This window comes from Myxine glutinosa, chromosome 12 (assembly GCF_964187855.1).
Source record: "Myxine glutinosa chromosome 12, kmMyxGlut1.1, whole genome shotgun sequence".
Classification (NCBI taxonomy): Eukaryota; Metazoa; Chordata; class Myxini; order Myxiniformes; family Myxinidae; genus Myxine; species Myxine glutinosa.
Window position 1 is genome coordinate 102,573,078 of NC_136272.1, and position 16,610 is coordinate 102,589,687.

Sequence of the window (16,610 nt, forward strand, 5' to 3'; positions counted from 1 at the left end):
TTGAGAAAGGTAAAGGAATAATAAAAGAAATATCGATATATCGTACAATTCCCACCGAAAACGATGCTTGAGGATGTTTTCAGTTTTGTATCCATTCGCTGTTTCGTCAAGAAATAGTTCGTCATTCACCTCTTTGGTTTCGTTCTGTTAAGTCGCTATTACAACATTCACATCGCCCGGCAGAAACTGAGATAGCGTTTTCCACTTGACCTGTTACTTTTGACGAGCGACGATTGAGATTTTTTTGTGGTAACCAGGCAAACATTGTATCCCTCCGCGCCCGGCATGTTAATATGGCGGGAAGTGGTCGGTGAGGAGTATTAGCGGTTTGCTACTGTTTGGTTTGTTTAATTACATCTGGTAATTTTTCCTGGTCAGGATTTGAGTTTTTTTTCACGCCTACAAGGGGTTCCTCCGTAACACGAGGTTTCACGAAGCAAGGTGAGTCGTGCGTCTGCTTTACCTTGCGGCCTCAGCGAATCTGAGGAGATTGATGTGGATGTAGTTTCTCCGATTTGTGGAGTATTCGCAGGTAAATTGTTCGTTTATTTACTTTATTCAGTTGTTATGGGGACTGGGGAGGGTGGTTTGGCAGGTTTTACGGGATAGTGTACCAACTCGTATATAAAACAATGTCAACCAATGGCAATACCTCAGGCTCATGCGGACGTTCTTAAAAACCGTTGCTTGTGCAGGAATCCATTCGTCATTGGAATATGATGCTCGGTGATTCGTTTCCACTTTTAATTCCTGATGGTCGTGTACAGTCACCAACCGGTTAGGTGTAAAGTTCGAAGGAAGTTCGCTGATAGTGATAATCGTGTAAATTGCATTCGGCTCCTAACAATTTATGCGGCTGTGATTTTCTGTGACGACGGGTAACGCACAAAAGGAATGTACAGTTTGCAGTTAGACTGGAGTGGGATTATTAATTTTTACTTTAAGGATTTCTCTCGTTCTCATGCCATTTGCGTTTCTGGGAGACTTCAGTACAGTTTACCGGTGCATACACCGCCTCATTGTCGCCGGCCTAGATCTGCACATGTATATGTTTTTTCGGCTAAAGCCAAAGTGACATCATTGATTTGACATTGTTTAATTGTTTTCCCCACTTTCTTCCCCTTCTTAGTAACGTTGGGAGCACCACTTTGTGTTTGTGATCTTTTCACGGGAAGGATATGGCCGCTGGTGGATTTGATCTTTCATTTGATGAGGATGATCAAGAAGATGAAGAACTGCCTAGCTGGATTCCTGCAGAAAATTTTATTGAAGACAGGCTGAACAACTGGGTAAGCAGTGTGTGTGCGTGTGCGTGTGTGTGTGTGTTATATAAAAAAGGAGAAGCATCCTTTTATCAATGTCATGTACCTGCACTTCCTGTACTTTTTTTTTTTTTTTTTTCTCTCTTCCAATACTCTTGAATAGGGGAATGCATGGGTGTTTATTTTATTTTATTCGTTCTTTTTGTGTGGGGCGGGGGGCGGTATTCACTTCTTTCCCCGCCCCACTTTGTCCCACGTAGCACAGTCAATCAGTGTTCCATCATGGGGGTTTATTTGTTGAGGGGAAGTGGGGTGGAGTCAAACTATTGTTACGTTTGCAGGGGTAAATGAAGAAATATCTTAAAGTTCAGAGTGTGTAGATTAGCATTCTCCGAGTGTTGCGAGGAAGAAGAACCCATCTCGATGTACATAAGTAGAGTCAAATGTCTGGTTAAGTGTTTAGGTGTCCACATGGAGGAGTGGAGTTGTGCTATCTAGGTGGGGTCTGTAAGGTTAAATCCCTTCGGTGTAAATGCCTCTTGTAATTTTTCCTGATGTTCTTATAAAACTCAGCACGCCAAACAACAACTATATAACAAATGGACTCATTCGCTCAACGCCGCCGGGTCTGACAAACCCGGCACATTTGCCGACCGGCACGTAAATCGCGCCTCACGACCGCCGACGTCATCCGAACATTCCCGAACAGCGACTAAACGCTGCCCCCCGAAGACTCGTAACGAGGCCACGCTCCGGCCTTCGTGATTGGCGGAGGCGCGATGGGATGACTGAGTGGAGCTCGGTGATTGGACAGAGTGTGAAGTCTGCGTGGAAGATTGGAGAGCTGCAGAAAAAAAAGATGCGTCTCGCCATCTTTTTTTTTTTCTTTCTCTCTTTCTCTTTTTCTCTTTCTCTTTCTCTTTCTCCTTCTCTCTCTCGTTCTGGCTCTCATCGCGAGTGGACGCTGTTGTCCCGGGTGCGCTGATGAGATGTGTCGGGGCTTTGGGACTTTTGCAACGTGGAAGGAGGAGGTGTTGGTTGACGGTGGTGCTCTGCGGAGAAGAAGGGAGGCGCGTGCGAAACAAAGAGGGATCATGCCTGCTTTCCTCGCGCTGGCTACGGGCGTGACTCAGCGCCATTTTGTGCGTTTCCCGCGCGGTGATTTGGAGGTGACGAATGGCTAGCAAGCATTACCAGGTCTGAATCTGATTGATTGAAAACAAGCTGATTCGATTTTGGTTCAGGTCTGAATCTAAATGCGACCTATCGGTGGGATACAAAGCGTAAACTGTACAGCCTGGTAGAGGTATGCGCTCTACCGAGTGCCATCCTAGTTTAAATTTATCACCAATGTCAAACAATATTAATGTACATATCAATAATAATCTTGTTACCTAGATTTGAAGGTTTTGAGACTCTAAAATTGTAATCCACATAATGGTGGAATCGTTATCTTCTCTTCTGGCCACACACACTTCACGGAACCCAAGTCTTTACACCTTTCTCACTACGATTCTTGCTGCTTACCTCTTTCTTTATTTTATTTCAACATTTATTCTTCTCGTCTACAACATTTAACTCTGAGGGTGTGGGGAGTACGAGTGTAAAAGTTTACTTCCTCAGTGTTTTGATATTTGATAAGGTCTTTAAAAAATTTCATTATATACAGCGGGAGTTGTACAATAACCAAATATTGGATAGGAAACTGCTGCCTGTGAACATTTCTTCGAGAAGTTGTTGAAATTGCATTATTTGCCACAGGATTGGCGTTCCAATGCCAAATATGGCAACCAGTTACCCGAGAAGAACAAAAAGCCAGGGGGCGACCGTGACAGAGAGGAGCAATGCAAGTCCTCCTCGTCTTCAGACGGAGAGTGCAGGCGTAGGACACCATTGACAATGTCCCGCACAAAGTTTACATCGCAGACTCCCCTGAGTGAGCGCATAGAATTGGAGTGCTTGAAACAGTGGATCAACTTCAGTGACTATGATGAAGTATGTGTATTTCTAAATGGCATGGCAAACTTGGTGGGTGGTTTGAAATGCAGGCTCTTTGTTATTTGGTGTATGCTGCTTTTGTGGTATCGTACATTTTATGTTTTCCATCTGTTTACATTTGTTCCCACCCTGCCCTCCCCCGCCCCCCCCCCCCCCCTGCCCTCCCCCCCGCCCTCACGCCTCCCGCCACCCCTCGAGTTCCATTTGCGTGATTGTGATGCACTCAATGAGTGATGAGCATTTCATGAACAGAACTCGGTCAATCGTGCTCGGAGCAATTGAATCTCTTTTAACACATTTTAGTATGACGACACCATATTATTAACGGTGAAGAATCGGTAAGCTGTATTTGTGCTGTGTTGTCTAATACTGCTAAAGCTGTGTTGACTTTGTTTGAAATATAGTGGCAATAGTTGCATAATGGGGTATATTTGGTAATGGTTTTATTGGTATTTAACATTGCTATTGAAGAAGCAGCTAAAATATTTGCCCAGTTTTTTTGGGAAGGTACTTGTGAATCGGTTTCAACATATTGAGCGGTGTATAGTTTGGGTGGTTCTCAAAAATATTATTGGAGCAAGTCCATTACACACCTGTTTAAAAGCAAAATGATTTGATATTAGGCTGCATGCTAACCCCAGAAATCATTCACTTTTGTGACCACCGTACTGCAACTACATAACATCCTTACATGTTGTCAATAATATATTTCAATAAATCTGTGAAACTCTTCAAGAGCATAGTGTGCACAAAAGAGAGGCATATGAAAAAAAAACCGAACGAAAATCGAGTTATTTTGTGTTAAATATTATCCAATCACAGTGCGTATCTTATGCACAATCCCCGTTGCAACTCTTCCAGTAACCAATTACGCATCTTGTTACATTTACGTGACACTGCACAACATGGCGACCTACATGTCGTCCGAAGCCGATGTTTCTGAACGAAAATCTTCAACATTTTGCTATATGCCCACAGTGAACACGCTTGGGAAAGTTATTTCTTTCTCCGAAAGAAGTTTTAGAAAATTCTAAGAGTGTGCCGTGCTTTGGAAAAAGTTAGATGGGAGGCCAGAAAGTAACATCGCCGTGCAAGCAGACAGCCTCAAATTCGATCGGGTCAGTGCAGGCGTCAAACAACATCTGGGCCCAGGACCGTGACCGGAATCAAGTGAAAATGGGAGCAGAAACACTGCAAGGTAGGATTTGTGATTCGGGGCTATCCACATGTATTACAATGGTTTCATGATTGTCTTCATCTACGACTAAGCCCAATAAATAAAATACGATACTTTGTTTGATTACAATGAATTATATTTCATGTCGAAAATATCCTTTTTCTCATTCTAGAAAACGGCAAGGTTGGGCCGGCCGGCTATCACGCAGACCGCTAATTTTGATAAAACTTACCCTCTGAAATGGAAAGACCTATTGTTATTATTTGTTTGTGTTTGTTTTTTGCTTTTTTGCCCTTGTAATTTATTTACTGAGGGATATTTAACAGTGTTTTGGGGCTAATCGCTCTTTTGCTCAAGTCTATGTACTTTTACACTGAACTGGTAACCTTTTTTAGTTTAATTGTTTGAAGCTACATGTTTAAAGTATAATTATTTCTTCAAATCAGCAGTACCAGAAGATGTTTCCATTTGATTGCTGATAGGTCAATACATGTACATGTTTTTAATTTTTATTATTATTATTATTTTCTTTTTTAATGAGTGGAAGACAGGTCACGAACTTGATGTAATATTCAATAGTTTGAATTCTGGATATACATGAATTGTAAATAGGGCAAACATTATTTCTGGTTTGAGTATTATTTTCCTCTGTTTGAAGCTAGTTTAACCAATGCATGTACATCGTGTATTTCTGCAATTAGCAGCAACAGAAGCTATGTTAATAACATTCTCAGTGATACATAGTTTTATTCCTTTTGTCACAAGTTTAACTTAAAAAAAAAAAATTTAGGTTATGTTTTCACCCCTGTCTGTCCTTTTGCCTGTCTGTCTACGTTTGTGAACAAAATATCTCAAAGTTGTGGACGGATTCGGACGAAATTTGGCCGGAGATGTAGCGTATGCGACAAGGACGAAATGATTAGATTTTGGTGAAGATTCGGATCCAGCTACGAGAACTTTTAAAGTGATTCTTCACCATTGGGAGATAGGGCCAAAAACGATACATTGCATGATGTCTCAAAAAGTTATGGATGCATTTGGGTGAAACTTGTTGGACAGGTTGTGTGTGTGAGACGAGGAAGAATCGATTCAATTTCGGTGAAGATACGGATCCAGCTGGTATAATTTTAAAAGTGATTCTTCACCATTGAGTGATATGGCCAACCAGGTGGAGGTATGCTCTCTTCTGAGTGCCATTCTAGTTTAATCTATATAATAATAGCGTAAGGACTCGACTTTGTTATCCCTTTTACGCCGCACCCAGTGACCCGATGCCCACGGCACTAATGGATTTACGATCTACGAACCGCGCTCTTTGTTTATCACGTACAACCATACTCGAAAAATCTGAATTCGCTGACGTTGGGGCCCAAAAGCATCCGATTAACTGCCGATACGACGCCATCTTACGACGCCATCGTATTGGCGTCTGCTGGGCGAAGGCGAAGCAAGCCGTCCGCTGATTGGACAGGCGAAGGCGAAAGCAAGCCGTCCACTGAGTGGACAATCCAGAGCATGCATTTGTGCTGCTGTCGGCGATCGTTGTTCATATACGCACTCTTCATTCTCATCTTTCTTCCTAACTCTTACTCGGACAAGCAAATCCCCAATGCCATCCATAATGGTACACTCTATCCATACACCACATCCTCCCTTCCGTAGATGTTCCACGGGTTTCGGCTAGTTTGTAGTAATGCTTGTACATGTGTTGTACTGATTTTAAAATTCGTTATGAATATAAATTTTAAGTTTGTCATCATCACTAGTCATCAAGTAATGGAGTTTATACTTTGGCCCATGATCTAATGCAGTTGCTTTGTTAAATTATCTTTTTCAATGCTCTATTGCCTTCTGATAGATCAGGTAATTACACAAGTAAATATCCCTTGCAGGCATACATGATCATCCCTCTGATCATCATCATGTGCACTTGTAAATAAATTTCTAAACTCCTGAGCATTTCTAACTTGTCGAAGCCAAAGTTAGAGCACATAGATATTCTGAAAAACAATGAAATTTCACATGTGGTAGGGGAGAAACCTTTGATTAGTAAATTATATTTTTCGTATAATTATATTTCAAGACGGTGTTATGCTGGAAAAAAATCTCCACTGCATGTATGTTGTATGTAATGAATTAAACATTAACTTTAATAGAGCAGATTACCCCAGTACGTCGGTGATCACATCTACAGGAACACCACGAGATTGGCTTTTAAATATAAAAATTGTGGGGGATTAGTGTTCACTGCCTACCCCAAAATCATGACGATCAAAGCATCCCTCTGATAAGGATGTAAAGCAATATGTTTTCTTAGATCATAGACAATTTGCTTGTGATAATATATTTGAGGTTTCATACTCAATTTGTACTTCATTTGAGCAGTAATTCCTTGAAAACAGTCATTCATAATTGTACATGTCCTCTATGGAGACACAAAAGGGTGAAAAACAAAAATTATGAAATTTATAATTGTGAATACTAATTAATGTGCAAGTTTTATCCTTGACGACTTTGTGTGCTTATTCGCTCTGTCATCCAAATGTCATGTAGTTGCCAGTTGGTGGTTGCAAATTTCAAGAAATAGAGCTCTTACTGCTTATTAGTCCCCTACCGGTGTACACCGGAGGGGACTATAGGTTTGCACGCCGTCCCTCCGTCTGTCAGTCCATCAGTCCGTCACGCAAATAACAGTTTCCCGGACTTTTTTTCTAAACTCTTAATGCTAATGATTTCAAACTTGGCACATGGTGTCCTCATGATAAGTTACAGATCGAGTTCGAACTTCACGACGTTTCGATCATTTTTGACAAAGTTATGGCACTTTGAACTTTGGGAATTCTGATTCTGTTGATCCTCAACTCGGTGCCATTTTAAGTTTTAATTTCATTAAAAAAAGATTTTCTCTGCAATAATAGGACCGATTGAGATCAAATTTTCACCGTACGGGGGACTCCTTCTGTAGAATATTTTAATGGTAATTATGACGTCATGTGGTTCGGCCGCCATATTGCTTTTCGTGAAAACACGAAAACCCCTTTTTCTCTGCAACGACTGAACAGATCGAGCCAAACTTTGCAGGCAGAATCGCATACCCATGACGAACAAAAAAAGTCAGCGAGCATGACGTCATGCGTCACATGGTTTCAGGGTTGACGTTTTTAAGCATGATCCTTTAAAACCTAGCTCCTCCCTCATTTTTGATCCAATCGAGGGGAAACTTCACAGATCCGTTCAGCATGTCAGTCTACTAAAATGTCCTTTTAGAATTTGTGATAGGGCATGTGGTTTGGCAGATATCGTTAATTAAACGAAAATATTTTTTTAAAATGGATATCTCTTGTTTATTCTAGAGTTCTCCTCAAGCCGCACCTCACGCCCTCAGCCTCGTCTACGAACGTCAAAAGCGAGACACAGCACGCGCTTTCGGGAGGGGCGGAGCCGAGCCGAGCAACATATATATACTGTATATACACCGATCATTGATCGTGAACCGGAAAATATAATAAATTACTGATATTTAGCGACTCGAAGGGTTCTTTATCACCAACTTATTTTGTCGTGCTTCTGCTGACCTGTCTGCAAGGTGTATAAATCGAAGTCCTGAGTGCGAATCACAGGTGAGCCCGTCCTGAGGTAATTAGCGATTGGGAACGATTCAGAACCTGTGGGTAAATAACCCTTGGTAATTTCCCCAACAGTTTTCCGGACGTAATTTGTCCTGAGTGCTTGGTAATTTCCCCAACAGTGACGACAGACTGCCGGTAGGGGACATGTATTGCAGCGCAATACTCAGAATGCTTGTTGCATTGCAGTCTAGTGTTGCTTGACTTCATCACACTTGTTACATTTGTTCTTCAAACAGTGTACACCAACAAATTAGATGTTTTCAGATTGCTCCTTCACCTATATTCAGGTTGCCTTAATCATTTCTTTTTTCGGTGAATGTATGGCCATCACAAGTGGAACTTTAAATGTTAAAACAAATGATGGTCACTATGGGCCAGATCTGCGGTCACAATGGGCCAGGGTGATCCAGTTGTTCAAAACCACAGCCACAAATGGAGGTCTGCACAACATAAGCCTTGTGCACAGGTGTGTTGTGAAGGAGGAACACACCTTTGTTCAACATCCCTTAGAGGTTGTTCTTGATGATCCACTGTAGATTTTGATGAATGAAAAACTAGTCGTGCTTATGAAGTCTAGTGTTTATCTGTTTTGGTGGACAGGTAGAACTGAATGAAATGAACAGAATATTGATCAAGGTTTGTTAACCGTGGTGGGAAGCACCGAGAAGCTGAAGTTTTGGGCATTTCGCCTCTGTTGGGGCAAACACTCTTGCTACTGTAACTTTTGAAGATGGCATGTTATTCCTTCATGAGTATCATGATGGTTTTGAGATGTGTAGTCGATCAGCAAGATACCCTTGCCATCCCAGAAAAAATGAGGCCATTGCATGATCTTGCTGGCTGAGGGTTGGGTTCAAAATTGTTTGGGCAATAATTGTGATCCCTTGTGCTTCCATTGCATGGATTCAAATTTTGGTTGATGATCCCAGTGGTAAAGCCACCTTTCGTCACCAGCTATGAGACGAGTGATAATTGCATAGAGTTGTGCCGGACAGTTCAGGAAGCTTGTGACGTGACTGCAGCCATTGCTGTCGACCGTGTGCTTGTTTTTTGTGGAAACCATCTTGCTGAGACATAAGAAATGCCGAGGTGTTCGTGGATTTTCATGAAAATGCTTCCTTGAAAAATTCAAAGTTCCATGGATTTTAGTGCATTCATTCTTGGAAAAGCATCACTAAGCTTTTAGGGTTTTATTGCTCCCTCTGCTCTACTTGTCAATACAACGGCAGCGTGGATTTTAAACGCTTTGACCATTGGGTTTCTCCAGGAATATACTGGGCTCAGTGATTCCTCTCAACATGTTTGCTTTTTAGGGCGCAAGTACTCGTTAATTTGAAGAGAAAGAGGATCAAAGTGGGTTTTCATGCCCTGGAAAACTATTGCCACCCCTTTTGTATTTTGATAAATCCTAAGTTGTTGAGTCTGTTTTGATCAGATTTTTTTTATGAAGCCAAATGTTTCTATTGTTGCTACAGTAAGTTATTTGTTGTTGGAAACATTTTCCCATTTAAATTGATGTACATAACATGAAATTCGTCCCAAGTCGAAAGTATTTATTTATTTATGTATTTATCTTTTTTTTCTTCTTTTTTTTTCATTAAACATACCTTGAAGCCTAAAAAAGCATGTTTCTGTACATTCATTAACATCCTAATCATAAAATAAAATACCAAATACCAAAATGGGTCCAGTGTGACCCTCTAAAATAGGTATTTGCTTTTTTTCTCTGAAACTACACACAATTTTGATGAAACTTGACCACAACCTTCACCACTTGTGATGTACCAATGTTTGTTCAAAGCATTAGAAAAACTTCTTTTCCGAAACCACTGATGGGATTGCGACCAAATTTGGCACAAATGATATTTGTTGTGTTCTGACTAAATTTTATTCACGGCATTAAAAAGATGGGGATCTATGGGGGGGCAAAGTGGGTCCAGGTTTGCCCCCTCAAAATTGGTATTTGCTTTCTTCTCCAAAAACTACACACACTATTTCGATGAAACTTGACCACAACCTTCACCACCCGTGATGTACCAAAGATTGTTCAAGGCATTGGAAAATTTGGGTCTGAGGATGTACACGGTGTGGGAGGGGGGGGGGGGCGTGTTGCCCCCCAAAATAGGTATTTGCTTTCTTCTCAGAAACGACACATGCAATTTCGATGAAACTTCACCACAGCCTTAATCACACATGACGTACCAATGTATGTTCAAGGCATTAGACAAATTGGGGTCTTAGGAGGTATATTGGGTTGGGGGAGGGAGGTTTGCCCCTCAAAATAGGTATGTTTTTCTTTGTTTAAAGTCTTATGCTTGTTAGTATGATCTATGATTCTCCATGCTGCCCTGTCTTCTAGCAACCATTGGAATTAGTTTAAAATACCCTTAGTCGGTACAGTATACTGTTTATTCTACCAGGTGAGCGCCACGGGTATTACCCCTGTCTTTTATTTCTGCCCTCTCACTAATCTTCGCACAATGGTTTTACCTCCTTTCTCTGGTAATTTGTGTAAGTGTTTTGCTTCTCATGTAGCTGTTTTCTCTGGTTAAAAACATTATGCTGGAGAATCGTTTTGTTTTTCCTGATGCCAATTTTAGTGGGTAAAGAAATCTTGCTGTTTTGATCACAGAGAAGTGTTGGCAGCGACTCCCAAGGACGTACTATGGCCGCAAACAATCAGCGACAACCAACAGAGAGCCGTAAACCCTTCAGTTTTCTCCAGCAACAAGTGGGTAGCCGGCGAGGTGCCAACGGTTGTGATGGCAAAGAAAGTCAAGAAGATCATGCCTTGGATGTGGAGCGCTTCCGTTCGTCATCTGCCGAGCCCGACCCTTCGAGCTCGCCACAGCCAAACCACCTGCACTCTTCTGAGATGGAACATTCCCTGTCCTCTGAGGCTGAAATTGAGAGCAATCATCGAGAGAGGTTTTACAGCAACCAGGTAAAGACTTTGAGATCTCATTGTGCCCGTTCTTTAGGGAGCATTGATGGCATAGCTGGCTAAGTACTGCCCCATACTGAAATGTCACAGGGCATATCTTCTGTTCTTCAATCCAGAAAATGTCATAATGACTGGTTTTGTACTCATCGTGTACGTTATGTAGTGTGTTAGTAGCCCCGCCCATTTTTTTATTTTTATTATTTTGTGAGCAATTTGTCCTTTTGTGCTGGTTCCAGGTAATGAGCTCACTGATGCAAGTGAGAAGCTATATAAGCAAAGCAATATCTGTCCGAGACAATTTGCTGGAAAAGAAAGAATGCTCAACGAAAGTCACCCGCTTGTCACGGCTTATCAAGCACTTGAAGGAAGAAGAAAGAGTGTACATGAAGTTCCTCCAGAGAATGGTGGTATGCAATCATTAAACGTGTTTGTTGGGATATAGTTGATATCCATAATTTTTAGTTTTCCACATTTTTGTACTCGGCCATTTCTTTGCAGAAAAATGAAGAACAAGAGCAGTATTTTGCTTCCAAGAAGAGTTTGGTGTCTGCAAGGGCAGGCTCTTGCTTGTTGCAACCTGAAGCAGCCGTATGTTCTTCCTCCCTCCTCTCTGTCTTTCTGTACATCTCTACATGTACACCTGGATTCTTCATTCTCAACAGTTAGGGTTGGGAATGGTATTTTATCCTATTGTGGAGATAAATATTTTGTAACTTAAAGGATTGTTCCTCGTACATGGAATCGTTTTGTATTTTTATTAACAGATGCAGACTAGAGTGCTTGTCGATTCTTATACAAGAAAATTGCTATGCTCAGCACAACACTGAACACGGTCTGACTCTGTCCATTATAATTGTATTGTAGTTATAGAATTAACCTCAAAACTGATGTCTCGGATGTACTAATGCCATTTAGCAGGCATTTTGCAAAGGCTTCTGCTTTGGATGCCTTATGTAGGATACCAGGTCTCAAAATGAAATAAATTTTCAGGGCTCTTTTTGAGAAAAAACAGCCAAGCTTAAGTCTTCTTGGTACAGGCGGTAGATGTAACTGTCTGTTTCTGAAGATGCTTTTGAAGTTTCTGTAGTGCTGGTGGGTTGCAGATGTTTCAGTCAAATAGGAAAGCTCTCCATCGTTCCACTATGCAATCTCAACCAACTAAACTTGCCAAGGGGACTATGGTTCATAAGGCAAAGGTTGTAGCGACTTCATTTTCCCCCTTCACTTGGAGTTCGGAAGATGGGATGACGCAAATTATCTTCGTTAACATGTACCGTGTAGCGCCACTTCCAGTGGTTGTGGAAGGGCATTATGAGTGATGCTTCACAACCCTCAATTGTATCACGAGTAAGAGCACTCCTTATTATTTTCACACTCGCTTAGCCTATGTTGCTTTGGACTTTCGAGCTCTCCATGGCATCAAAGTTTAGAGATCGTCGTTCGTGCTGACTTCGAAGCGGCGGTTCGTCCTGCGGACCTTCTTTAAGCTGTGCGTCCTGGTTCGTGCTGACTTCGAAGCGGCGGTTCGTCCTGCGGACCTTCTTTAAGCTGTGCGTGGAGCGGACACGCAGCGAGGCCTAGTTCGCGCCAACGAACACATTTTCCCGCCAAGGCCTCAGACGATCTTTGACGATTCCTGACGAGATACACCAGCCAATTTGGAGGTACATCGATCAGGCAAGACATTCGTCGTGCGAGTTCGAGTCCCGGCTTCATCATAGTCAGGCAGATAGGTGTATCCATCATAAGAATTGTGGGTTTAGACGTACAAGCATGAAATTTGGCACAGTCATAGATAATAATCTAATGAATAATTCCAGATATGGACCCACCGCGAAAACGTCCTATGGTAGCCATGGCGGCCATTTTACAAAATGGCCGTTTTGACCGCGATTATTTTTTACCGGACGACACAAATGCTTCTTTATGTTCTAATGAAATGACTCTAGATACACATATATGCCATAATTGTATTCTCCAAATGACCACAATTTGCATTTGTGTTGCCAGCAATGTCAATTAACCCACCAAGCACTGTAACGGTAACTTATATTACAAGATAGTTCCAGTTTGATCTTGTTTATACGTCACAATTTTCTCCACCACACTGGCACAAAGCGGTACATTTCAAACTAGCTTGTTTGCACTTGCATCGTCCCTTGCAACCCTTTTTGCATTTACAACAAATCAGCTCCCTTGATGAAATGCTGGCTTCAGGAAGCATGGACCACAGGGGTTTCCAGTTGTGGGGATCGATCCATCCCCAATTAAATCCCCAGGTGAGGGCAGATCCATAACAACCTTGAGCATGTTTCCCCAGCAGTGGCCATCCGTGTACACAGCCCTCTTGATTTGTTGTACCAGGGCTCCTCTGGTAGGGGGAATAGCTTGCATGGCTCGTCCTTTCTTCGTGAAGAGTGCCTGTCGAGCTTCGTCTATGTTGACGAGATTGCTGGTGCGATCGTAGAGAAGAATGGTGAACCGCTCGAGCACTGCCACAACGTCATCAGAGATGTCTGCTGTCCCCGTGGAGAGATGAACTAACGCTGGCGTCAATTCGCCAAATACTTTCCAGGTATCCCAGGCTGTATTCTTGCCCCGTGTATTAAATGACGAGACTGTGTCACACCCTGTGTATGCATGGAACATCGGGAGGGCCTGTGACTTATCTGGTCCGAGGAATGCTGCAATTTCATGTGCTGGAATATACCTGAAGTGCTGGCCTGTCCCAAAGGCCACCCAAAGCTCCTGGATTTTGAGTTTGGTTGTTGCTGCCACAGCCAATACCACTATATTTGTATCCACCGTACGCAGAAGAATTTTCTGAAATCCATCACGGACTGCATCCGCGAGATGTATCATCATTCGTGTATCAGCCTCCTCATGGTCACATCATGGGGCAAGATGACTGGTGTCGCGTGCGGGAATGCACGTCACATCTGAACCATCCGTGGTGACTATCTGCTTATCTGATACAAGATGTGTGATGTGTTTTGTCAAGAAGGCAAACAGTTCTGTTTTGTTTGCATCAATTCTCAGGAACTGCTGCCAATTTCCTGAAAGAACAGTGGATCCGTCAACTCTCCTTCGAATGCCTTTCCCACGTTTGTCCCTGGCTTGAGATTTCAGGCTGTTGTCACGGTACTGGTCCCAGACTATATCCACACGACAGGCTCTTTGCAAGTGACCTTGTATGTGTGGCAAGAATACTTTCAGCGCATAATCACCAAAGGTTTTGGCAGCAACTGGTTTCAGAACGTTCACCAACACTGCCCCGTCAAGGATAGTGACGTCAGTATCTGGTTTTGGAGCATCACCTCTGACCTCTGCGCAACTCTCTAGACACACCAATAGATCTGATTTGGTTCCCAGTCGTAACTTCCCAAGCTGAGATAAAGACGGGGGACATGCTTGGTTTTCATGGCGGAAAAATTCTGCAAGATCACCATCTCGTGTTTGAGACGCAATGTAGAGTCTTGAGAATAAAGAGCAGTCACTCTTTAGCGAAGTTACTTGCAAACTTGTCTTGGATTTCTCTCTTGGAGACGATCGACTAAACAATGGGAGTTTATTCTTCTTTATTGGCTCAGTAAGAGGTACGGTTCGCTCCAGTAGATGGTCTGCTACGAAGGTCTTGTACTGTTGCTTACCTATCTCCTCAGCCTGTTGAACAGTAGAAACAACAGTTGGGTCAGCAATGTCTCTTGTGTCCAGCCGCAGCAAGTCTGTACTCTCTTCTAGGAAGGGGTTTCCCATTTCCTCTATTACTTCAACCAGACGTTTGACATGTTGAGTAAAGATTACCTGTGAACTATATGTTTGCTCATGGTGGCGTGTCTCTTGATTAATCCTTATTTTCCTTCCCTCCATGGATGCTTCAAACTCGGTAGTCATTCTCACCAGTTCCGGCCCAGCCACCATCCATCTTCTAAGAGCATTTGGATTTTGAGTGAGTCCAACAGCACCACCGTCACTCTTCACAGCAGCATTATTTTGCTCATGAGCCTGGTCAATGGCCGCCATTTGTAAAATGGCCGCCACGGCTATCATAGGACGTTTTCGCGGTGGGTCCATATCTGGAATTATTCATTAGACTATTATCTATGACTGTGCCAAATTTCATGCTTGTACGTATAAACCCACAATTGTTACACCTATCTGCCTGACTATCAGGAGCGGTCGTCTTCTGACGTCTTGCTGGGGTCGGTCGTGAGGAGGGGAACCGTGGACGGAGAGCTGTGGTTTCCGTGCAGACATCATGAGGACAAGCACGGCTGGGAAGAGCGAGCTGCACGCCAAGGCCATTCGCTTCACGTGGAAGGCCTACTTCACGCCAAGGAGTGTGTTTCATGCGCAAAGGCGCCAGGGCCTCAGACGATCTTTGACGATTCCTGACGAGATACACCAGCCGATTTAAGACTAAGTGCCCACTAAATCACACCTCTTTGTTTTTCAGTTGGATTTCCCTTTGTGTTTGGGAGTGCTCCATTTGGGAATATTGTTTATTGATCGTTTTTTTTTCGTGCACCAAGCATTTTCATCAAGCATTTTAATTTCATCAAGCATCAAGCATTTTCTTTCATGCATCATCACCTTCGAAAGTGTTGCGTTTACATTCTGTACGCCTGGCCATCTTAGCTACTTAACGTGCAGTGTAAACGAACCTTTTCTTTGTTATCAATGGTGATCTCAAGCTTGTGGAGGAGCTTGTATGTGTAATGTATTTGGGAGGACGACTCGGCCATCCTTGTGCTTTTAGTTTTACATGAATTGACTTGGACCGGTGGGTACGGTGTGTACACTGGTTAGAATAGGTACACCGTATCCCTGCGTGTCGTAAGAGGCGACTGAGAGGGCTGGTGTCAGGAAGGGCATCCAGCCATAAAAACATTGCCTCAAAAAGAGAACAATGACAATTACAACTACATATGGGCAGGTGAAGGTGGGAGTTTGAGGTGAAGGTGGGAGTGCATCAGGGGTCGGTACTAAGTCCACTACTATTTGTAGCTGTGATGGAGGTGCTGGCTCAGAACGTAAAGGAGGGTTTACCGTGGGAGTTGTTGTATGCAGATGATCTGGTGTTGATTGCGGAAAGTATGGATGGACTGAAGGAAAAGATGAACAAGTGGAAGGAATGTATGGAGACAAAAGGTCCGGGATCAAAAAAAAGAGAACCATGACAATTACAACTACATGTGGGCAGGGTACAGCCCGAAGTGGAGATCGGTTTCTGAGGTTTGGGACATGGAATGTAGGGACAATGACAGGGAGATCAGGAGAAGTGGTGGAAGTAATGGTCAGAAGAAGAGTGGACATATGTTGTGTGCAAGAGACTAGATGGAAGGGAAGTGGTGTGAGAATGGTGAAGGGTAGGCAGGGACAGAAATACAAGTTTGTGTGGCAAGGGTGCCTGGAGGGTGTGAATGGTGTTGGTGTCCTGTTTTCTGAGGAGTTTGTAGACAGTGTGGTGAGTGTGACTAGAGTGAGTGATAGGTTGATGATGGTGAAAATGATGATTGGAAAGCTCTTGGTGAACGTCATCTCGGTATATGCTCCGCAGGTTGGTCGAAGCGATGAAGAGAAGGACAAGTTCTGGTGTG

The 16,610-nt window shown here is 42.9% G+C and overlaps 1 protein-coding gene across 8 annotated transcripts in view; it reads left to right on the forward strand.

Moving 5' to 3' along the window:
• Positions 1-251: 251 nt before the first annotated feature.
• The window catches only part of PCM1 (pericentriolar material 1), a 149,649-nt gene continuing 133,290 nt past the window's right edge, over positions 252-16,610 (forward strand). For 5 of the 8 annotated variants that reach the window (XM_068132242.2, XM_078766143.1, XM_078766144.1 and 2 more), the window contains exons 1-6: positions 277-441; positions 1,130-1,289; positions 3,024-3,257; positions 10,699-11,010; positions 11,247-11,417; positions 11,509-11,598. In XM_068132242.2, the coding sequence (XP_067988343.2) occupies positions 1,179-1,289; positions 3,024-3,257; positions 10,699-11,010; positions 11,247-11,417; positions 11,509-11,598 (918 nt within the window). In that variant the 5' untranslated portion in view covers positions 277-441; positions 1,130-1,178. Of the gene's footprint in view, positions 442-1,129; positions 1,290-3,023; positions 3,258-10,698; positions 11,011-11,246; positions 11,418-11,508; positions 11,599-16,610 lie in introns of all 8 variants that reach the window. The other 3 variants (XM_078766142.1, XM_078766141.1, XM_068132244.2) reach the window with 2 other exon arrangements.